The 24,408-nt window shown below is 43.4% G+C and overlaps 1 protein-coding gene across 4 annotated transcripts; it reads right to left on the bottom strand.

Annotated features, from left to right (window-relative positions):
- Positions 1 to 2,530: 2,530 nt before the first annotated feature.
- jam2a (junctional adhesion molecule 2a) lies at positions 2,531 to 24,255 on the bottom strand. 4 transcript variants are annotated; one of them, XM_049570187.1, is made up of 11 exons: positions 20,934 to 24,255; positions 14,434 to 14,499; positions 14,123 to 14,233; positions 11,669 to 11,818; positions 11,372 to 11,559; positions 11,041 to 11,143; positions 8,852 to 8,959; positions 8,672 to 8,687; positions 5,163 to 5,234; positions 3,770 to 3,803; positions 2,531 to 3,515 (listed from the first exon to the last, which is right to left on the bottom strand). In XM_049570187.1, exons 1-11 carry the CDS (start codon positions 20,980 to 20,982, stop codon positions 3,477 to 3,479), a joined length of 936 nt encoding a protein of 311 aa, XP_049426144.1. In that variant the 5' UTR covers positions 20,983 to 24,255; the 3' UTR covers positions 2,531 to 3,476. The 4 variants fall into 4 exon arrangements, with proteins under 4 accessions (XP_049426144.1, XP_049426145.1, XP_049426147.1 ...); XM_049570188.1 differs by having other exon boundaries at positions 8,672 to 8,684; positions 20,934 to 24,254; XM_049570190.1 differs by lacking the exon at positions 5,163 to 5,234 and having other exon boundaries at positions 8,672 to 8,684; positions 20,934 to 24,248.
- Positions 24,256 to 24,408: the final 153 nt, after the last annotated feature.

The following is a 24,408-nucleotide window of genomic DNA, read 5'->3' as shown; positions in this document are numbered from 1 at the left end:
GGTCTATGAGAATAAAGTCATAGATCTACGAGAATAAAGTTATAAATCTGAGAATAAAATCATTAATCTACGAGAATGAAGTCATAAATTTACAAGAATAAAATCGTTAATCTACAAGAATAAAGTCATAGGTCTACGAGAATAAAGTCATAGATCTACGAGAATAAAGTTATAGATCTACGAGAATAAAGTTATAAATCTGAGAATAAAATCATTAATCTACGAGAATGAAGTCATAAATTTACAAGAATAAAATCGTTAATCTACAAGAATAAAGTCATAGGTCTATGAGAATAAAGTTATAGATCTACGAGAATAAAGTTATAAATCTGAGAATAAAATCATTAATCTACGAGAATGAAGTCATAAATCTACGAGAATAAAATCGTTAATCTACGAGAATAAAGTCAGAGGTCTATGAGAATAAAGTCATAGATCTACGAGAATAAAGTTATAAATCTGAGAATAAAATCATTAATCTACGAGAATGAAGTCATAATCTACGAGAATAAAATCGTAAATCTACAGAGTATTACGAGATTAAAATTGTAATTTAGGAGAAAAGAAGTCACGAATTAAGACTGGAAAGTCGGGTAACATGGTATAAATAGTGACAGTGTGTACAAACAGTGACAGTAAATCACGGTGTGGTCGCAGGGCACATCCCCCTCAGTATTTAGAACATGTGCATTAGTCCCCCCCAGTAATGAAAACATGAAAGTTGCGGGAAATAAAATGTTTTGATGCCCAAAATTTTCTGGCAGAGAGAAGACCCCCAAACCCCTATTTCATGTGTTCCCATCAATGTTGAAACAAAGGTACATTTCCCTTTGAAATGTTGGATAATAAGTGAAGCATAAGTAAAGTACAAGTACCTCCACTTTAAACCTCAGCACAGCTATTGAGTAAATGTACTTTCCACCACAGGTTTGGTCAAATCCCACTTAGTCCATACTGGCAGAATTTTTAAAAAAAATCAAGCGTGGAGACCCGAGGAAGTCAAAGCATTTTACTTCTTGTGTTCACTCTTAAATATTAAACTGTAATTTGGGGACTGAACCCTTGCTCCCGTGCAGCAAACTAAAGCAGTCTGTCAACCTGTCTCCGATTCTACATGCCTGTCAGCAGCAAATGCACTTGAAAGATTAATGTATAGTCCTGCAAGCCGAGCCAGTGCGCCTCAGCGTTTCCCTCTGTGGGCGCACAGAGGAGGCTTTCAGCATGTATGTGATGATTTGCAGATGAAGAAGATGCAGTTAGTTTAAGGAGTAAAGCGATACCAATGCAGTATGTCACAAAAACCAAACAGTTCGTTGGCTTCAGTAGCAGACAGAAGTCATATTAATAAGAACCTGTCAGTTAATTTCTTCCTGGGGTTTAAAAAAAAAAAAAAAGTCTGAAAGGGACAGTTCACCCCAAAATCAAAACTAAACTTTTTTCCTCTTGCCTGTGTTGTGAGCAGCTTCATGAAGGAACTATTTTCTTTCTACCAATCTACATTCACCAAAGGAAGCGTGCATCTACTGCTAGCTCTCCTAGCACCACTGAGCAAGCTAACGTTACAGTTCAGCCAAGGAGGACGCCATTAATGTTTACATTTTGCACTGTCACAAACCTCGTCCATGAGTAGATGCACACTTCCTTCTGCACTGTGTTCGGCAGAAAGAAAATAGTTCACAACAAGGTCTGTGGATTATCTTGAGTAACCGGGCCATGATTTCTGGAAAGAGACATTGCTGCTGAGTTTTTCAAATGTATGTTCGTGGCGCTTTGAGCACCACAAGCCGAGCATCCTCTTGTTCGATTATATTGGAGAAAAGGACAACATATCTACGGCCGATACCTCCGATACTTGACAACTCACACCAAAACTATCTAGACTGACAAACAGCACTGCACTGGTAAGAGGAAAAATGTGTATTTCATTTGGGGTTTAACTGTCCCTTTAAGCTATGATAATATAATCATACAAAATTTCGAAACTTCAAGACTTTTAAGGACCCATAAACTCAACGTCAGTGAGCTAGCATACCAGACGGAGAGATGGAACGCTAGGAGAAAACGAAGAAACGTACATGATGATAAACGAAACATCACACATTGATGCATTTTACATTGAAAGCTACAGAAAATAAATTTGCTGCTATGTTACATCACGTGGAAGGTTATCAACAGAAGATTACTGCAACAAGTTCATTACACACAACAAAATTCGATGACCTTTCCGAAACTTTAAAAGATTTCTACGAATTTCGTGCCTTTTTCAAAACTTTCAAAGATTTCTTCAAAATTCCGTGACTTTTCCAGGCCTGGAAAATGTGACTGTGAAATTCTATGACTTGTCCAGGTTTTCCATGACCTTGGGAACCCTGATAATAATAATACATCATGTTGGTTATATTTTGTATTAATAATCAAAATCAGCGAAGTAGTAGCAGAAAACAGAAATACTCCAGGAAATTTACCTCAAGTACAGCAAGTAAATGCACTTTGCTTGTTTGCGATTGCAATAATAACGGCAAGTACGGCTTTGAATAGAAAACCCTTTTATTACTGATACACCATTCAAATAAAACTCTGAACAACCCATTCACACACTGTCTAAAAACAGACACTCCATTTTGATAAAACGTTGACAAACAGTGGCACAAAAATATAAAGACAGAAAAAAGTAAGGCAAGTTCTTTACAAAAAAGTGAGATCCTTAGATAAATATGACAGACAAATTAAAAAGGCACAAGGTATATATATATATATATATGTATATGTGTATGTTTATATATAAAAAGACCATGCAGGCACATTAGGATGGAACGGGGTTGGTCTCAATATAATCAGCTGAAGTGGCTTCCTGTTGTCCTGGACTGGCTTTGTCTGGTGTCGTGTTGTTACTAAGATCATGGGGATCTTGCGGGGCCCGTGGGAAACTTGGGACCCCAGTGTTACAGAAGACAAAACATTGGCAGACGCTGAGGTAAACTGCATTTTCGTTTGAGTAGATTGAAAACAATGCTTTCTCTATGGCTTTAAGCAGAATTCCCTCTTTTAAAATAAAACAAATGAATCCCTTAAATTAAACAGTCAGTCTTTGGTAGAAAACAAAAAGCAACGGTAGTTTAAACAATTGGCCCGCAGAGGGAGGAAACAAAGTGTGTAGAAAGCTCCACTGGTCCCTGGATCATTCAGAAAAGATCAATTGGAATTTCTTCATCTGACCACCAGGGGGGAGCAGAACGCCACAAAACTGTACTTAATCCCATAAGAGCAGAAAACGTCAATGACTGAGGCGACCCACACAATGCAAAGAAAGAGAGGAAGAAGAAGCCTTGCCATCCAAAAAGGAGTGGTAGAGGAACAAGATTGAAATTAGCATGTACTGGAAGATGAAGAGCTCATTCAGAGTCCAGAGAGATAATAAATCCAGTGTTTGGCACCTTATCATGAGGGCGATGTGTTCTCAAAGGAAGGCCAGCTTCTCAGAGCATGAATGACTGGGTGTGTTTGAAATCCTGGGGCTGCAGGGGGGAGACAGAAAAAAATAAATGCTTTAAGTATTGAATTGTTTTCCGGTTTCAGAATTATGGCTCTCAAGGTGGCGGTGGCGTGATTTCAATCAAAAACACAGCAACATTCATTAGGTAAGTACGAGCTGCTCATGCTTAAGTCAGCGCTTTGCTCATGTCACCACTCGGAGCTTAACATGAGAGGGAGAGGAACGTGGGGACAGATATGGGGAGGAAGAGGACAAAGGGAAAAAAGAAACACTTACTTCTTGGGGCGGAGGGATGTAGTTGACATTGGACCTGAAAGATAAAGACACGGGTAAGCACATTGGACAGTTTGACACAGTCACAAAGAAGAGAAGAAACTCGAGGCAGACAGCTGTATCCTGAGTCATATCTTGCCCTGCATAAATAATGCACATCATACATGGCAAACCTCCCACCGGGTAAAAAGGAAAGTCTGACTCTTAACTCTCACCAGCTGAGCAGGATTATATTAAGCTGGCGAGAGAAAAGCGTGGTTCAGGATTTGTGATAAACAGTTGGTATACACTGATCAGCCACTACATTAAAACCACAAGAGTGATTGTCTTGTTCCAGTGCATTGTTCTGCTGGGAAACCTTTGGTTCTGGCATTCATGTGGATACTACTTAACATGCACCAACCATGCAGACCAAATACCTCCCTTATGGCATCGGCCTCCCCAGCAGGTCCAGAGGAATGTGACAAAAACCTCAAGGCACTGACTTGGCCTCTGAACTCCCCAGATCCCAGTTTGATCAAGCATCCAAGGGACATGCCAGTATCCCCACCTCACAAACCCACAGGATTCAAAGGATCTCCCACCAGACTTCAAAGGGACACCCCCAGAGGTCCTGTGTCCATGCGTCGACAGGTAAGAGGCCTCACTGTGGTTCGGATTTGGCACTGACCTTTTGAGGCATGGACACAGGACCTCTGGGGTATCGGCACGACCCCAGGGATGCCCGATAGGATTGGGATCTTGGGAATAGGAGGCCAGGCTGACGCCTTGAGCTCTATGTCAACGCTCCTTGGGCCATTCCTGAGCAGAGTTTGTAGTGTGGCATGGTGCAACAGAGTTTGGGAGGGGTGGTGCACATGAAGTGGCATCGACATGAATGCCAGGAACAAAGATTTCCCAACAAAACACTGCACTGGAACAAGATGATCAATGTCAATCAATGTCTGGTCTGTCTATGGAAGCAAAAGGGGGCCAAAATAATAATTTTATTATCTGCTGAATATTTAAAGGAATAAATTGACATTTTGATAAAAACGCTTTGGCTACTGTCCTGCCAGGCACCCAGCAAAGACTCTAAGAAGGCTCTGCACCTGACTGAGAAATAGTTTTGTACATTAACCCTCTCACTAAACCGCAGATTTTCAGGTTTCACTACAAAACGTCCTGTTTAGCACAGAGACGGTAAATGGTTTGCTTGGCTTTATCTAAGTTTCCAACACCTCACTAATAGCCAGATACAATGACTTCTTGGAGTCTCTGCTGGTTGCCTGACAGGACAGTCACCCAAGCACATTCACCACAGTGTCAAAGTATTCCTTCGTTGTGTATACGACTAAAATTATTACGGCCATTGGTTGCTTCCATATCTATCTGTCAGCCTTGGGGTCACACTCACGTGTCCTCAGTTCTGTGCAGGGTTTGGCTGCTGATGTGGGCTGCACCATGACACTGGGAGATCCAAAATGACCTGTGGGGGTCAGCGTGGTGGCTTTAAAAAGGGTTAACAATGGGGAGGGGGGATCATTTTGGAGTCACACTGCACACCATGCTTTGATCGGTGATTGGGCAGGGGATTCATTAGTATCACTGATGTGACAGGTGTTTTGCGGTAACCCTAGTGGTGTTAACGTGCCTATGATTCATACATATGAGTCCTGTATCATAATGTGTGTGCTTGAACCGTCTCGAGGGTTTACAGAGGATGGTCCGAAGAAGAGGAAATATCCAGTGAGCAGCAGTTCTCTGGGTGAAAATGCCTTGTTGAAACCAGAGGTCAGGGGAGAATGGCCAGACTGGTTCAAGATGATAGAAAGGCAACAGGAAGTCAAATAACCACTGGTTACAACCAATGTCTGCAGAAGACCATCTCTGAAGCAACAACACCTTGTCCAACCTTGAAGCAGATGGGCTACAGCAGCAGAAGACCACACCAGGTGCCACTCCTGTCAGCTAACAACAGGAAACTGAGGCTACAGTTCACACAGGCTCACCAAAACTGGACAATAGAAGATTGGAAAAATGTTGCCTGGTGTGATGAGTCTGGATTTCTGCTGCCACATTCAGATGGTAGGGTCAGAATTTGGCATCATGGATCCATCCTGCCTTGTATCAATGGTTCAGGCTGGTGCTGGTGGTGTAATGGTGTGGGGGAGATTTTCTTGGCTCACGTTCGGCCTCTTACTACCTTTGGTATGTGGTGGAACGGGAGATTCACATCATGGATGTGCAGCAACTATGTGATGCAATCATGTCAATACGGACCAACATCTCTGAGGAATGTTTCCAGCACCTTGTTGAATCTATGACACCAAGAATTAAGGTAGTTCTGAAGGAAAAAGGGGTCCAACCTAGAACTAGGAAGGTGTACCTAATAAAGTGGCTGGTGAGCGTATACCTTATGATACAGGAATCATATGCAGAAGTCATAAGCACACGTAACTAGTGTTACCGTGATGAACCTGTACAGACATGCAGCCAATCGTGATGTAGCAGAGCTCAACAAAATGCTGGGGTGAGCAGGTCAAGTGGTGAGCCAATCACATGCAGCAATCCAATACCCTGATATACAACGTCTAAACCCTACGACTCTCTTTCAAGTTTGTATCACAGCCGTGGAAGTGTCATTGAGCAAGACATAAAAGGTTCAGATGGTAACTTCATAAAAATAACTTTGTCATATTTGCTGTGCCTGAATGAAGCAACCAATCAGAGCCGAGGAGTCTCTAACACAGTCTTTAAACATCAAACTAGGCAGTGCTGATCAAATATGAAAAGGATTTGGTTACTGTATTCCCTATTTTACGCCTTATATGTTTACAGAAACATATTTTAGTTACTCTTTCGCCATAACATAAGAGTCGATATATCGATTCAGTTATCAAAGATCCAACGTCGTCGATGCAAGGTGAAAACTTCATTCTATACCGCCATCTTATTATGCCTTTATTTTGAAATTCTGTGTCACGATGAGGATAACGTTATTTACTTCAGAGTAAATCAGCAGCGTGGAAATATTTTCCATTATGGAGAAAAGACACGTCGTATTAGCTGCTCTGTTTCAACAATGTTCGGCTGAAAAAACATGCATGCAGGCTGAAATTCAACTGTGCTGTTCTGTCGGGAGATGCAGCGACTTAAAACAATGGTGAATACGAAAAATAATAAAGTTACATGTACATTTTTAAGCTATGAGTAGAGAGAAAACGTCTGCTAGCTGCTAGGCTAATGTGTGCTACTGCTAATGTGTGAGCAGAATTTCAATTGAATTAAATTATCTTTTGCGGCCAAAAGCAAAAAAGAAAGGGGTGGCAGCTTCTTCTGTAACACATTATGATAAATGGGCATTTAATATCATCTCACATCGATCGTAGCCCCCTGAATCACATCATTTCGAAATCGTATCGTAGCAGACTTTGTAATTTTGGCAAATATCGACTCGGGATTAAACCGATGATTTACACCCCTATTTGTGACCTGGAAACAGCTAAACAGTACACTAAAATATGTTTCTTAAACATTAAGGCAAGAAGAGGATAATGGAGTAACAGAATCTTGATTCTTCTTTTTAAATCAGCGCTGTCTAGTTTCACAAGAAGTAATTAACAGCTGCATTAGAGACAACTCGGCTCTGATTGGTTGTTTTGCTGGGTATTTATTAAATAAAGCTATATATGTGTACATCTGTTTCATCTGTGACAATTTTCTCATCTATTTACAAGATGTTGTTATGAGTGACAAAAATAAATATAAGAAGTAAACGAGAATGTTCCCTCACATATCCATTTCAGACACTAGCTTGGGGAGCTATGAATATGTAATGCAACCATCAGAGTACACAGACAGCTGATAAACATTTATTTAGAGTCAGGTCTTGTTTGGAGGCTCTTAAATCTCAGTGACAAACAGCCCAAATTCGCCTCCTTTTCGCAGCAACCATTGACTGTAAGGACGAGCTAAAATTGGACTGTGGTCAGCGTCTAGGATGATGTAACGTTCGTCCATGTAACCAGGACCCCTTGACTGTTTTTCCTCTAAAAGGCAGAGCTGAAGCCGAGATCTGCATTCCTGCTTTGTTAACTTGTGCTTACTACTGGTGCATCAGATATGGTGTCACATTGTCTTTGAGTCTTTGTGAAGAAGCCTGTTCTATAAATAGGAAGTTGACACTGACAGCTCCAGTTAGCTCAGTGGGATAAGCATCAGACTTTAACCTAGACAAAGAGCTTTCGCATCAGCTACAAGGAGAGCTCCGCAATGACTCTCCATCAAACGACGCGGGGTAACAAGCCAGTAATCAAATAACATAAAGTCAAGCGAATTAGGCCAGTCACACGAGGACATGCATTTAGGTCTCTGTGGTTTCTGACCGAGCATCCAAACGTCCTTTTGCCCAGTCGTGTGTGTAAACGCACTCACATCCCTCTGTCATGCCACAGTCTCATTCTTCAATCTCTTCAATATCTAAGTAATCCATTTCAAATTACCCAACCAATCAGTTTAATTGCTTGCAATTCTTTCTACTGCCAATATTTTCCTCCTCGCTGATTAACAGCCGGTAATTATTCCATAATTATGTTGCACTGATTATTTCTCCCCCTTTGAATGTCTGCATTTTTAGACGTCTTGCTACACAGTGTGACATGATCTCAACAGATATACGTCTGTAAAAAACAACCTTTTCCCATGGTTTTCACATCTGCTGGTGCCAATCACGGGACCAGCAGCAACACAGGCGCTGCCGTGGCCACAGCTGTCACTGTATACAGTCCTGACTCAGCACACAGACACGCAGTCTCGGTGCAACAACAACCCACGCAACCTCCCCCGCCTCCCGCAGTCTTAAGTGTGCAGGGTATTAGCCTGTGTTTGGTCACATCGATGGTAATGCAATCACAGAGCTCTTACCTTCCTCTGTGTCCTGCTGATGGATGAGTCAGGAGGAGAGAAAATACAGTGAATGTCAGAGTTTATGTTTTCTCAAAAAAAAGAAGCTATTAATTGATGTACTGATTGTGCAAGTAGACAAAGTGGTTATTTGATTGGAGGAAAAAAACAGCAAACATCCGACTAAAGAGACAAACTCACGGCTGAAGAAACCGTTGCGGTGTAAGACGAGTCCCCCGCATCCGCAGATCACAATGACCAGGCAGACCACCACCACAGCTGCCACCACGGCCGAGACGTTGACGTCCTCTGGAGGAGAGAGGGGAATAAAGACTGAGTTATGGTATGTCAGTCAAAGTACTGAAGTACTGTAGCTGTGTACGTCCTTATCTGAATGTGTGAAAACATTTTGTATGAGTGCATTCAAATGTGTGAATGTGTAAGAACGTTTTGATCAAATTAATTCAAATGTTTCAATGTGTAAAAACAAAAACAAAAAACTAGACTAAGAGATTGAAAATTGGAACCTATGAGGAGATCTGTAGCTGTGCATGACAATATGTGAACAGATGATAAAGATTTGTGAGTGCATAAAGATTTGCACAAACATTACCTTTACAAAAAAGGTTTGCAGTTACTTATCTATCTGTTTGTAGATAAAAAAAAAAAAGAAGAGCTGAAATAAATCTACGTTTACTTTCGTCCCACATTTGACACATTGAATGTGATAAATTTACTGTTTAACAGACTACAAATGAGAAGAATCAGCTAGCTAGCGCACGCCACGATCCCTCCGCCTCACTCCTGGCAGCTAATCGAACAGTACTTCACAGGAAGGAGAGCAGATGGCAGCTCTGGAGATGGACCTTTAGGTGGTGGCTGTAGCAGTGTGCAGTCAGTCTGCGCAAACCCCAGCTGAGGATCAGATGCCTGACCACCCCAATTCCATGCGGGATTAGCGAACTTTCTGTTGCTGCTGTTACACAAGTGCTGATTTTGAGTAACTACAGCTGCTAACTGAGGGTCCATCTGTGAAGCGGCCATTTGCTCTCCTCCTTATGGGCTGGAAGTGAGGTGGAGGAATCACCAGTGCACTAGCTAGCGACTTAATCTTGTCTTATTTGTTGTCTGATAGAGTAAATTCATCAAATTCAGTGCCCCGTATCATAAACTCAGTGCCCTCCTATGGGCCCTTTAGCAAGATGATAGGATGCCAGGGGCCAGTTGCAGCAGCCCTGCACATGTACACAGGGGTGCTTCTAAGTTTTGAGGACATTCAAGGCTTAGCCCGACCTCTGTCAGGGGTCTAGGGATCCTTCCCTGGCACTTTATTTGATATACAAACTTAAATTTGATGTTTTTTGTGCACTCTGGCTCCTAGTGTACATTAAAAGTCCAACAAAAATTCCCAATGTGAATTAATTTATTTTCACTGTACATTAGAAAATGGATGGGGGCCACTAGGCACCTAACTGGGGGCCATATATGGCTGGCAGAAAACACTGACGTGCAACACATCGTGATATGGTAGTTTTAGCTAATTAGCTAAAATTAGCTTGCTAACACGGACAAATTTCTAGCTAACGTAGCAAAACACCGCCTTCAGTGGATAACATCAGCTTCATCCAGACTCGCGCAGCTATTTTGCAGAAAACTGTATCAGCTAACGTTAAGAAACAACCAACACAATGTAGCATAGCTAAGCTACAGCTAGCTAGCGCTCATATTGCTAGCTGTTTCCCAAGCAGATCTGGTTGAAGCCACAGACTCGGAGCAAAATGTGTCACCACCCTGGCTCCATGATTGATCCGTGATATTTGAATGTATTCATTCAAAATGTTGTGCACTTTCAAATATGGTCAAACACAGCTACAGTACTTTTGTCCCTATTTTGACTCCATACTTGGTGAATAGATTTTGCTATTTCCAATCTAAATTTATTGAAGCATATATGTCAAGAAGACTGGGAGATATGTGAACTCCTAACAGTGGTAACCATTAAGTCCAAAACAAAACAGGAAGACCGTATTTAATTTAACTCCCATCTAATGCCTTTTCCTGCACACCAATAACATTTCCCATAATTTATTAAGAGCATAAAATGGCTGCTTGCATTAACCTAGAGTACATTATATAATTTATTAACAAGCTGATGAGATTTCCAAGCAAAGCAGCATGATTTTACACCCTGTAATTTCTCCCAAAATGGACACAGTAGTAGCCCTTCGAATTTTAAGTACATTTCTAAAGGGGGTTCAGATTTTAGAAGCAGGGTGGATTAAGTTTAGGAGGCTTTTCCTCTCCACTGCATCCCTGATTTTCTCCAGTGCTGAAAGGTGTGTTGAAGAGGCAGGAAGAAGTGTGGAAACACACACATAAAACACACACACCTATCGTCATGTGCTTGCCCTCGCACATCTTGGGCAGTCCCACTCCGTTCGAAGCCAGGCAGCTGTATCGACCGGTGTCCTCTTTGGCTACTGCTTTAAACTCCTGCACGAGAGACAGAGAGGGAGGGAGGAAACCTTTATGGTGATGGCTTCAGCTTTCAGTTGAAGCATTTGTTCTACTGAAGTGTCCTTGAGCAAAAAAACGCTACCTACTATCCAACCAGGGAGCGCTCAACAAAAACTGACAGCATCATTTTCTTGTTTTAAAAGCACAGGATACTGCAAGGAGACAGTGTGAACTACTTCCCAATCTGTGGACACACATGCTCACCAGTACTCCTGTGCGTGAGTTGATTAGATAGGTGGCGTTGGCATTGCGTGGCGGGCTGATCTGCTGGTTGTCCTTGTACCAGGAGTATGTCGCAGGCGGGATGCTGTGCCGGTCCCTACAATGCAGCCGCACCACTGAGCCTGTCACCGCCCCACTGGGGATTTCACAGGACGGGGTTTGAGGGGGCACTGGATGACAGGACAAGTTAGGAGTTAAAGACACATCAGCGAAACCTGGAAAAACAAGCCAGTCTCTTAAACCTTTCAGCTGTAATCAGGGATTCTCTTTCAGTCGTACCCAGGACTTTGAGCGTTACATTGGTCTCGCCCAGGTTGACGGAGTCATGAGGAGCACTGATCTCACAGCGGTACTCCCCAGCGTCCTCCTGGGTCACCCCTCTCAGCGTCACAGTGGCCCCGTCAATGGTCGCTCGGCCCTCAAAGGGACCTGAAAGAAAGGACAGAAGGTCAGAAGACCAAAGAGGAAATGTCTTGTCTGGCTGCAGGCTATGGCCACGACGTCCATATGGGTTTAATCCATACATTACAATAGTGTGCCACATTCAGATCACAGTGTTGCATAATTCTTCTTCTTCTACGTGTTCTAAGTGCAGTTATACAGTAGGTGCTTGGTGTTGCAGTAGTTTGTAGGGTTGAGCAGAGTAATTGGTTCGGATAATGTCCTTTTCATATCATCCGAGAAAAACATGCCAATATCCGTACTCTGAAGATCAATCCTGAGACTGTCCTGTTTACAGTTTTCTAATCGGATCAGATCAGATCAGACGTTTTCACAGCGCCGTAACAAACTAACTAGGTCACTTGTAGGGCTGCTGTCAACTTCACTTGAAAGTGCTGATTTGAAACTCCCTCCAAGTTTTTGTTTGACGTTGATCGACTATGTAAAACTGGAGATATGACAGTTTTAATTTGATAGTACAAAAATATTTATCCATGCATAACATTTGGATGGACAGGTCATTTTTTGTCATTTTACAAAATGGAAATCTACGTGATGAATATACCAAAGAGATCTGACGTGGATAGGGGACGGGGCCAAAATCGCCGCACCTGAAGTCAACCGCGGGAGTTAGAGGCGGGAGCTAGTTTTACTATATTTCAATTTTACCTTATATGTTTATATTTGAACATGTTTGTGGTTTCTATTGTAATAAATAGCATATTTTTTTAATTCGGATTTGATGATTTTGGTGTAATTTTGGGCCCAATACGCTAAAAAAGTAGGTTAAAGTGAAAAAAATAATTGTCAGATCATATAGGTGAAGGCAAAATCAAAAGTATTCAAAAACGGCCAAAACAGGCTCAGAGGTCTAACGAAACAACTTTTGTTTAGGTTCCACCCACTTCCTGTTTAAGTCGCACCCACTTCTGGTTCAAACTGTACTGAGATTTCGAGAATAAAGTCGTAATATTACAAGAAAAAACTCGTAATGTTATGAGAATAAAGTTGAAATATTATGAGAATAAAGTCGTAGTTTTTAAGGAAATAACCAACAACAAACAGAATGGGTTAGAGGATGAACCTGGTTGTGGCAGCTGCTCTTTGTCTGGGGTGCGTTGCCTCAACATGCAAATTTGGAGTAATATTACAAGTTTTTTCTCGTAATATTGCGACTTTATTCTCGTAATATTACGACTTTTTGTCAGTTACGACTTTATTCTCGTAATATTACGACTTTATTCTCGTAATATTATGACTTTTTCTCGGGACGGCTTTATTCTCTTAATATTAGAAGTTTTTTCTTGTAATATTTCGACTTTATTCTCAAAATCTTTTTTTCTTCAATATGGCCCTAATACTCCGTCGTAAAACTGCCATCCTGAGTACAGATAATTTAGTTGGCTGAACAGAAACAGATAATGGTGTACTTGTTCATCCCTTGTAGTCAAGGCTGGGTGACATGGAGAAAATCGAACATCATAGTATTTGTGACCAAACACCTTGATATCAATATAATATGGAGCCCTGCAGTAGCTGGGTTTTAACCAAGCAACATGGACATATACTAACAAGTCAGCTTTCCAGGAAATGGCCTTGCTAACAGACAGACTATCATGCATCTGTAAATCCTTTCAACAAAAGGCTAAGGTAAGGGAGGATTACCAATTGAGCAAAGTGGCTTCAGACCTCCAGGAATCCTTAAAGCCCCAGTTCATACTGTTGTAAAACAAGAACTTTAAGGCCACAGGACACATTTACATGTATCAGCAAGCATGAAACAGCAAATTTGGTGCCCTGGGGGCCCCTAATCGGATAATCCAGCCAGTGGGTGGAAGAGTAGGGCTTTTCATGAATTTACAAGATACTTGTTGACACTGTGAGAGCAGAAACTCTTCATTCATGCCACCTTTTAAAGCAAATTCAGCTGTGAAGTAAAGGAGACTTGACATATTTGAGAAGGCTAACTGCGCTGCCTATAAAAGAGAATGACCGGGTGAAAGCGACTGTATGATTTATTATTTATTTCACCCATTAAATCCACATCCTAAACCACAAAGGAGGGGAATCAAGGAAACGAGACAGGTTCAGATTTCACACCTTGACACCTTTGGCACAGACGGCGCTAACATATCTCTTACAGTCGATCCGTTACTCCTATCTCACAGTGCCCAGGTGGTATTTCTTACTCATCCTACAAGGCAAACCGCTTCCAGCTGGTGCTGCAAGCTGATTAAAACAAATGCCCTGTTTGTCACTCTGGGGATAAACAGCAACAGGCGGCTTTCTCACCTTTGAAGTGTCCATCAAAGTACACAAAGGAAACATCTTTCCCCTTTTTCTTCCACTCGATGCGTGGGTTCGGGTCTCTCTCTGTGCGGAACGTGCAGGACAGCACTGCGTCTGTAAAAAGGGAGGCAATGAGATATTTATGGCAGAAAAGTGAAGCCTTCAATCAGAGGCATTTTTAACTGCTTGGTCTATTAATAGCCACATGGTTTATTCTGTCAGAGAGAATCTGATAAAGCAGCAACTCCTCAGGGGAGAAATGACTCGACAGTGAGACGAGGCAGCCCGGAGATGAGCTGCTTTTTCTGGCTCACCTGAGAACTCCTGCACCTCCACCTTGTGTTTGTTGGTCGACACGGTGACAGGAGCGGACGGGGAACCTGGTGGCGGGGGAGAGGAAGAGGGGAGGGAGAGTGGGAGATAAAGAAAAGAGGGGTGAGAGCATTTTCAGAAGGCAATATCGCTTGTCATCCATTAGGGGGCAAGGTGAATTGGGTAAAGTGCTCCACATTGCCCGCCAACTGCAAGAGGAGAATGCTTAATGGCTGTCTTTGGTCTACTGTCTGAGACAGACACAACTGTCTCACAGTCTTCAGGAGATCCGAGGTAAGGGCAGGATTACTCCCTCTTCCGCTTTAATCCAGCAGGCTTAAGCAGCGTATGTTTACTTAAGCGCAGGTTAGGACAAGGTCACCAAGCATCTCACCAGAAGCTTGTCCAGATTAACCTGATGTATGAGGGGCATTAGCGAAGAGGCGGACGGCATGCTGCCCGTGTTTGTTTCCCCTGCCGTCTGTGTGTCACTGATACAACCCATCCAAACAGGAAGAGGAAGCAGGAGCTACCCTTCCTGTGTGCTGATTGGTTTACAGGACAGATTATTGTCTGGTCGTCCTGTTGTTAAATACAGGTTCAGCGTGGGTGAAGGTTACCTGAGGGGAAAAGCAGGTTAGAAACACTCTCTGGTGCTGCACCAGTAACATCTCCCAAAGGTCTGCAACTTAAGAAAATGGGAAAAGATTTTTCGACTGAAGGCCATGCATTTTTGAAATTACATAATAAATGTTGAATGGGCCTCAGGGGTACTGACTCAGAACATTAAGGGCTATGAAAAACCTTTAACAAACTTTTAATTTGGCGTAGTGAAGACGTCACCTTCACATACTCTTGAAAGCAAAAAGCTTAAAGGTCCGGTGTGTAGGTAGGATTTAGGGGGATATATTGGCAGGAAATGGAATTTAGTATGTTTTATTTAACTGTATAACATACATTACAATGAGCCGTTTATATACAAGTTACATTAAACTACTTTATTAAATGTTTTTACCGGTTTAAATCACTGGGTCCATTTGTTTGAGAGGAAGAGTCTTATGTGGATAATTCGACTCCTGCTAAAAATCACCTTAAAGTCTGGATCTTAAGTTATCAGAGAGAAAAGGTGAGCACAAATAAGCAGGTGCTTGGCAAGCATTTCGTCTCTGACATGCCAAACACCATCGGAGAAACATTGATTTGTGCATGAAACTGCTTTATTCAGCATTTTTACCGGTTTAAATTTCAGGTCTGTTTGCTTCTGAGAGGAAGAGACTTCTGCGGATAATTCGGCTCCCTGTTAAAACCGTCCCAACATCTGGATCTTAAATTATCAAAGAGAAAAGGTGAGCACACATGAGCTAGCATCCCGTCTCTGACATGCCAGACACCATTAGAGAAACCTAGATTTGTGCGTGAAACTGGTTTATTCAGCATTTTTACCTCTTTAAATCACCGGGTCTGTTTGTTTCAAAGAGGACCAGACTGATAATTCGACTCTTGGTAAAAAACTCCTGAACAAAGAACACTGAAGGATTCTAACCAGGAGGAGTTTCAGCTGGTTGCAATCTGCAGTCCTCATCACTAGATGCCTCTTAATTCCCCTAAATCTTACACACTGGACCTTTAATAACTCTCCACAAAACACACTCTCTCACACACACACACACACACATTTACTTTTCCTGCCATTGTCTCTGCGAATGGCATGATGCATACAGATCTCCCAACTTAAAAACATATACTGGAATTACCGTGACCAGTTTCCTGTTTGTCAGTAACTTCCTGTGTGGGCCCATTGTCAGTGTGGACTGAGTTACAGGCGTTTTCTCCTGTGGAGGCAGGGTGACGTGGAAGAATAGAGGGCAAGTTGAGACAAAGGGCAGGAAGTGTGTTCAAGAACAGGAAGGCAGCCATGTTGGATGACCATACAAACTGGATCTCATGAGCACACCCAAAGGTCTCTCTCGCTCTTATTTCCAGCTATTTTTAAATTAGCCTTTAAATAAACAACAGGCTATACAATAATAATGGTGTCTGCCAAATGCATTATAACGCAAGTTTTTTTTAAAAGCTTTTCCTGAAGTTGGCTCAATTTACACCAGCTCCACTTGCTCAAACTTTGAGCTAAGTGAATTAAAACTGCACACTCTCCCTCCAGTCACTCCCTCTTCCTCTTGCTTTGCCGTGTGTTGACTCGCGGCACTGTAACAGGATTATCATCGTAGCCTTGGCTCGCGCACCTCGACACCCTCTGAGGAGCATTGTCTCGCTAAAGGATGAACATGACGAAGGAGGGAGATACAATGAGATTAAAAAGGGACGAGGAGGGACGACAAAGGAGAGATGAGCGGCCCTAAGAATAGAATACAAATGAAGTGGAGTGGAGGAGAGTGAGGCGGGCGGAGGTTGGCGGAAGGGGGGGGCAGAGACCCGCAGAAGCATGAATAAAAGAGAGAGTGGGATTGAAGGCGAGGGAGATCCTCTCAGACAGTGGGACTGTGAATGGTAGAAGCTCTTGTCACATAGTGTGAGACCAGGCCTGCCGCCACCTTGAAGGGTGTCTCTTTGAGAAAAAAGAGATGTAGCAGGGCTGACAACATGCCCGCACTTTACCGCCGCGCTGACCGACGCACACGAAAGCACACACATCAAAAAATGAGCAAAGAGACTCTGCATGTGAGGTCCTGCTGCCCCTGTGTCGTGCCTCGCTGTGCTCTACTACTATGAGCACTGTCAGCTTCAATGGCCTCAATTAACTACAAAGGCGTCGAGGCAGACAATGAACACATGGCCTGTTCGGATCATTTCACAAGTGCATGGTGGGTAATGTTCATACAGTGCAGCTTTCTAAATAAAAAAAGGCCTGCTGTCCGAAAAAGTCAACAGGAAATGTTATTCATGTTTAGAGATAAATGTGTGCTAATGTCTAGAAGTTGACCCACTGAGCTCTGGATGTCCCTTCAGTGTCATGTCTCTGTGTTTAGCCACGTGTCGCTCAGAGTTTTTTGGCTGTATTGTCCAGTAAATGCATGCATCGTAACCGTCACCGTATGTGACTGTTCAGGAAGTGAGCAAGGGTTTCTGCGTCATCCATCCTGACTTAAGCGCAACTCGAGAGTTTTCAGACTTAAACAAGGTCAGCAGTGTTTCCGAAGGTCTCCATTTAGGGGGTTCAAAACGCCATAGTGTGGATGCTATATGTATCAATAGTCACGTGTCTTAAAACTTAAGTGTAGTATTGTGGATGGAGCCTAAAATGTCACTAATTTGAACCCTCAGTCGCACAAGTGAAGGAGGTTTTTAAACACACAGTTGACCCACTGAACTCTGGATGTATCTTCAGTGTCATGTCTCTGTTTTTAGCCACGTGTCGCTCAGAGTTTTTTGGCTGTATTGTCCAGTAAATGCATTGATTGAAACTACTATTGGGGGGCAGTTTCATAACCGTCACCATATGTGACTGTTCAGGAAGTGAACAAGGGTTTCTGCGTCATCCATCCTGACTTAAGCGCAACTCGAGAGTTTTCAGACTTAAACAAGGTCAGCAGTGTTTCCGAAGGTCTCCATTTAGGAGGTTCAAAACGCCATAGTGTGGATGCTATATGTATCAATAGTCACATGTCTTAAAACTTAAGTGTTCATGGCACATATCTTAGAATATCGGCTGGTTAAACAGAGCAACAAATGGAGCAACCTCTTGCTCAACAGAAAGTGTGTGCCACATGTAGACCAAGTCCGTTTCAATTCCTATTATTCTTCCCCTTTCCTGTCACTCCCCAGCTGCTCTTCTATAAAGGCAAAAGCTCCAAAAAAAATTATCTTAAAAGAAACTTCTTTGTTATTTGTTGAGGCCCTGACTCTGCTGGTCAACGTTCACCAAAGTTGCGATCATTTTATACTCCCCTAACAGTAGGCAAATATTTGCCAATGTTAATTTCGCTCATGTACAACCTTACCCTAAAAATCAGCTGCAGTCAACATCCAGATTTGGACCATCATTGGCACCAGAAATTTGCCCAAGATTCTGTCGTCAACCATCAAGGTGATTCCAGGAAAACAGATATGCCAGACTTAGGCCGGGTTGAGCCGAGCACCTGAGAAGTTACCAAAACTGATGGCCTAATCAGCTCATGTGGCGTTAGTTTAAAAGGTACACTATGCAGGATGGTGACTGTTTGAAAACATGCTCGCCAACGAAAGCAAAAGTCACTCTTTCGGCATTTCACCTCGCAATATTTGTGTATTTCAGCGCTGTGTCTCTTGGATGCCTCCTGCTCACAGTCTAGCACCTGGTCGCTACCTTTTTATAAAGCCCAGATCTCACCTGAGTGAGCAGCCATAAATGTCCTGAGCACAGAAAAGGAAAATAAGGAGTCTCTGCAGATAAACACACCACCTCACACTCCTAGCTGGTTATAAGTGATGATTGAGAGACATTACATCTGTATGACATTGTTTTTTGGGGAAAATCCTGCACAGTCTGTCTTTAAGTAGATTTTTAACGAGTATGAATCACAAACTGAAAATGGCTGCTGGAATATGCTTATATAGACTTTTTTTAGAATAAAGTCTTTCATGTGCCTCACAGCAGGAGGTCTCTGATGGTCCTCCAACATGGCATCAGATATGGCCACTAAGGTAATTAAAATGCGTCTGTGATAGGCCCATTGTGGCTCTGAAGCACAAATAACATCTAGACAAAGGCGTCAACACAGACGAGCTACAGACAAAAACACACACGCGCACACACACCTCGTGCATGGCATCAACATCAACCAAACACTGCGACAGCTTAAACTCGCAGAGGGACAGCCACCCTCTCGCCTGAGCAAAAATAGAAAGATGGCACGCTCGCTCCTTGGCACGCTGCTTTACTCTCATTACGTGGTCCGTACAGAGTGTTACAGAGACTGGGGTGGGTGTTGCCAGGGCTGTGCCGAGGTCAAAAGCATGGCGCAGTAATAATTAAGGCACTTATTCAAATTAACAGGACAAATGAAAGAGGAAGGGAGATGGAGACATATCCTGCCCGGCTGCTGTGTGATATAGATAACATGACTGGCACACACGTTTCAAGGCTGTGGGGGTACGGAGAGAAACAGGGAGGACTGAGCGTGTGTGTTCTCCATTTGAACAAAGCCTCTCTGTATGACTGTAACCCTGTGAGCAACAGCTGTCTCAGGCAGACACGGTGTGTGAGTGTGTGTGTGTGTGTGAGGTTGAGGAGGTTGGGTCGCCTGCCACAGAGACCCACCCAAAACATTTCCTCCTGGATTTTTTTAAACAATACACTCCACAGGCGTCCAGTGGAGCCGAGGCAGATTTGAAGCTGCTCTGTTAAACTGTTGACGTCCATCTCTGTGCCACACGATGAGTGATTGCTGTCAGGTTGTCCACAGCGGGAGTGGACACACAAACACACACACCTCTGTGAACTCGTGACCTGGTGGCCTGACAGGTGGCAAAATGTGGACAACACAGAGTAAAAATCTGCGTCACTCACTCTCACTGTCTCATCACATCTATCTCACACTGCTACTGCTCCCCTGGAGCCCAAAGACACGTACACTGCTTCCTTTTTTTTCCCCATCAGGGAAAGTTAGGTGCCTTTTTGTAATTTAAAGAAACAGCTTTTCTCCCGGTCACATCCCCGCCATGAAAACACCTCGTCACCAGCAAAAACAGGTTGAAGTTCCTGGTGGTTATCCAACCGCTGACCTCATGCGCGGATCTGCCACCTCTTCTGCCAAAGAACGGGTGCCCACCCACCACCACCATGCCGCCCACACCCATCGGTGGCACCCGGCCAAGTGCAACTTTAAGGGCCAACTTGTAGGAAGCCAGCCTGGCTGCGAATAGTCGCCACAGAGGGGCTTTAACTGAACAGGGGGACTGCGGAAGAACACGAAACAAAGAATAGTCGTATTCTAACTTTAAATGTTTAAATTCTGCCACGAAAAATTCCAAATGGATCTTTTTAGGAGGAAAAATACATAAAACAATCAGAACTTTTTGGGTCTAGAGCAGTGGTTCTCAACCAGGGGTCGTTTATGGAGTTACAGGGGCCACCAGAAAAATGGGGATTAGTTTATTTCCAATATTTAATTCCCAGTGTGAGTACGGATCATAGGTTACCAAATCTTTTCAGATAGAGATCCTTGAAGCCTCATCTTATCATATAGGACCTGTCTTTGATATGATTTTGCTTCAAGGACCTCCATGTACCCTAATGTGATCAATTCAGGGGTCCTTGGCTGAAAAATGTTAAGAGCCACTGGACTAGAGCCCAAATTAAATGACTTTTTTGCAGAGTATTGATCCCAGCACATCCATGGACAGTTAGGATTAAAATCATTATAAATAAACAGTGATCAGAGCAGTTAAATTACACTGGAGCTGCTATCCAGCACTTTACTCACCTATTCCTATGGTTTATCTCATGGGGACAAGTAGGAAAACACACACAGATAGTTCTTCTGAATAAATAGTTGTCACTTACATTGCATCAGTAAAATTACAATAGGAAGATACAGGGACGTCCCCTCCATTATCGTCCACAACTCTGGCTGAGTCTCGTCTTCCCCGGACGGCGCGATGAGGCAGATCCCGAGCCTCAGCTGTCTTCTCGCACTTGTTCACAACTCTCCAATAATTCATCCAGCTTCCAGGGAATAAACTGTTCTCCAGGGGGAAGCGATCGGACCGGCCCGACGCGGAGCGGAACGGAGCGAATCGGAGTGGAGCTGGTGGCGGGCGGGCGGATGAGCGGGGCGCACCTCCGGGACGGATCGGTCAGAGAAGCTGGAGCCCTGGGTGAGAGGTCTGGCTGGGGACGGCGCGGCTCGGTTACTATGAAAGGCGCAGATGAATGTCTTCTCTCCTCCTGTGGTGCGGTTTCGGCGCTGGTTGAGGTGGAGATGGAGGTGGAGGGAGGGCGGGGTGTGCTTTCAGACGAGCAGAGCGGCGGAGCGCCGAGAGCGCAGCGCCGTGTCCAAGACGCGCACTGCACTACCAAGTGGCCACATAACGGGAGGCAACTGGGTATGGCAACAAGGTGTGGCACGCATCATACCTTTGTCTGAACGGGACCCGGCGTGAACATAATGGCTTTTAAAAATATCAGCCTACGGGATGGGTCTTTCATCCTCTACAGTCTGAGGGGTTTACAACTTATAACTAATGTCTTTATTAATAGTTAACAGATAACAAGGCATTAATTAAAAACAGCTTTCGGGTATCCAGGTTGTGGAAAACCCCTTTAACTAATATATTTGATACACAGATAAATTAAAGTGCTGCCACAGCAGGGCCGTAACTACTAATTTAACACTGGGGGGACCCAGCCCTCGAGGGGGGCCTGGGGGGAATTTACCCCAAGAGAAATTTTTAGAAATTTAACAGCTAAACAGACCATTTTGAAACAAAAAAACTTCTCAAAGTTCTGACGAAGTTTTGACGACCAAGTGCCCCCCCAGAACTCTTGTGCGTGTGTTGTATCCATTCATCCATTCTCACCCGCTTATCCGGGGCCGGGTTGTGGGGGCAGCAGGTCGAGCAAAGCACCCCAGACGTTCCTCTCCCCAGCAACGCTTTCCAGCTCCTCCTGGGGGATCCCAAGGCGTTCCCAGGCCAGATGAGATATGTAATCCCTCCAGCGTGTTCTGGGTCTGCCCCGGGGCCTCCTACCAGTGGGACGTGCCTGGAACACCTCTAAACGGAGGCGCCCAGGAGGATCCTGATCAGATGCCCGAACCACCTGAACTGATCCCTTTCGACGCGAAGGAGCAGCAGCTCTACTCCGAACTCCCTCCAGATGTCCGAGCTCCTCACGCTATCTCTAAGGCTGAGCCCAGCCACCCCACAGAGGAAAATCATTTCGGCCGCCTGTACCTGCGATCTCATTCTTTCGGTCACTCCCCAGAGCTCATGACCATAGGTGAGGGTTGGGACGGAGATGGACACGATGGACCGGCGCTGCGCCTGCATCACTGCAGAAGCCGCACCAAATCAAAGTTAATGGTATCGGGGGAGACGTCAAGAATAAGATTAACTGTTAACAAGTTAATTTTTGTTCTCTCTGTTCCATATTGAACCTTCCATGTTCTGTCCCACATTTTGTTGATTGACTTTTCCAACAAATGCTTCAATTTTTTCTCGAGGTATTAATGATTGAATAAATTTTCATTTTGGATCACTGCTGAAATTTTAAAAAGCTGCAGAAATAAAGACAGTATAGTGTTTGACATTCATTGTACCCAAAGCAGTTGTGCATAAGCTGATTATACTGCTCTACAAATAATTAATGACACTTAATAGCCACTGATTACAACTTTATAAAGGATTCCCTGTTAGAATGTGTTACTGTAATATTGATTGACAAAGAGCTTGCATTAATATTTTGTGTACTGAAGTGTATGAAGGTTTTAGAGTCTCCATGTGACAAAGCTATAAAATAGTAAGCACTGAAACTGGAATTTAAATTTCAGCTTGAACACCCCCCGCCCTTCAAATTTGAGATTTTGTTTTTATATAGCAGAAGTTTTTAGACTACTATGATCTTGAATATGACAAAAATAAATCTAGCCTTAGATCCTTAGACCTGAAAGAGTTTAAGTCTTGTATCAAATGGAGGACGAAATATGACCTATCCATTAATAAAAAGTGAGAGATAAATGAGGTTACCAGCACTGTCTGAGAAGAGAAATGCAGTATGATCAGTTTCTGTCTTTAGTGAGGAGCCCAGCACTGATTAGTGACGGGTAATTGTTGCAGTTGTTCAGTGCCGAGATAAGAGAAAGAGAAAACAGACCAAGTCCTACAGATCAATGCCTCCCCAGTGAATGACTATCGACTAAACACGTGTTAAGACTGAACACTAGATAAGCCAACACTAAGACTGCCTTGACAACCACTTTCACTGACTCCAATCAGTCCTTCTGATATGAAATGCACCGAGGGAATCTCTGGGGTGACTTCACTGTTGACCACGTACTTTGCAAGCTCTTTAGTAAGAAATGAAAAACAGAAACTCATCATAAATTCATCTTTAGGAATGCATTATTCCAGAGTGTTTTAGTCGCTATTCAAATTTAATCATGTTTGAGCAGCGGCGTCGCCGGCACAGCAGTCATTGCTAAACATCTCTCAAGCACCACGGCAGCGAGGAATCCGGGGCACCGATTCAAACATCTCAATTGGTGCTGGTGGTGTGACTGTGCTCTCTAAGTCCGAGGCATATGTCCTTGGGTGTGTCTCACACGTTGTCAGTGTGTGTTGGGGTGGGGGTAGTGGTGGCGGTGCTAGGATGCTTGAGTGGGAGCAACAGCTGCACAGCAGCTAAGTTTTCCGACCTGAGGCTTTGCTCAATCTTCAGCCGTCTCTTGATGGGGACTGATACAGTCAGACTGTGATTAAAAGGTTCTCTGTCACTGAGAAGCAGAATGTGAGAATGTGGATGATGTGAATGTTGAGGGGCTTTTAATGTTACCTGTAGATCATGTCTCTTTATTGTCCGAAGACACGCAAGAGCTTGAACGTCTGTAACATACAGTTGGGGGAGGGGGAAAGTCTGGTGGAGCTGCACCATTTTCTTCATGTTATTGGTGGTAAAGCTTCATAAAAAGAGGTCAGGGTCTGTGTATTTCCCAAAATGTTGAATTATTCCTTCAATAAAAAATTGACGAATTCTTTATAGATGAGTTAGAATCCACGATTATGTTTATGGATCGTCTTAAGACACCAGGAAGTCAAGGACACAAGCAGTTCTGGTGCCAGCACAGTCTGCAAATCCTTTCCAGCCTATAGGAAAAGAATCCAGGCACTCCAAACAAAAATGAGAATGAGGAAGGAAAGATTAGATTAAAAAACATGTTGGCTTTTTAATGAGTTGGCCATTATATTAAAGCCTTTTTAATCTAATCTTTCCTTCTTCATTCTCATTTTTGTTTAGAGTGCCTGGATTCTTTTCCTGTTTG

Source organism: Epinephelus fuscoguttatus, linkage group LG24 (genome assembly GCF_011397635.1).
Source record: "Epinephelus fuscoguttatus linkage group LG24, E.fuscoguttatus.final_Chr_v1".
Lineage (NCBI taxonomy): Eukaryota > Metazoa > Chordata > Actinopteri > Perciformes > Serranidae > Epinephelus > Epinephelus fuscoguttatus.
The sequence above is the reverse complement of the archived record's forward strand: the minus strand, read 5'-3'. Positions and strand labels throughout refer to the sequence as shown.

Bases quoted from the DNA above. Each gene is read 5' to 3' on its own strand.
- jam2a (XM_049570187.1), bottom strand. From the start codon at position 20,982: ATGGAGGGGACGTCCCTGTATCTTCCTATTGTAATTTTACTGATGCAA. The intron at 8,960-11,040 runs GTGTGTGTGTTT...TCTCTCCTCCAG, and splicing joins GGGCAAGCACATGACGATAG to AGGACGTCAACGTCTCGGCC. The intron at 3,516-3,769 runs GTAAGTGTTTCT...TCCCCCCTGCAG, and splicing joins ACATCCCTCCGCCCCAAGAA to CCCCAGGATTTCAAACACAC.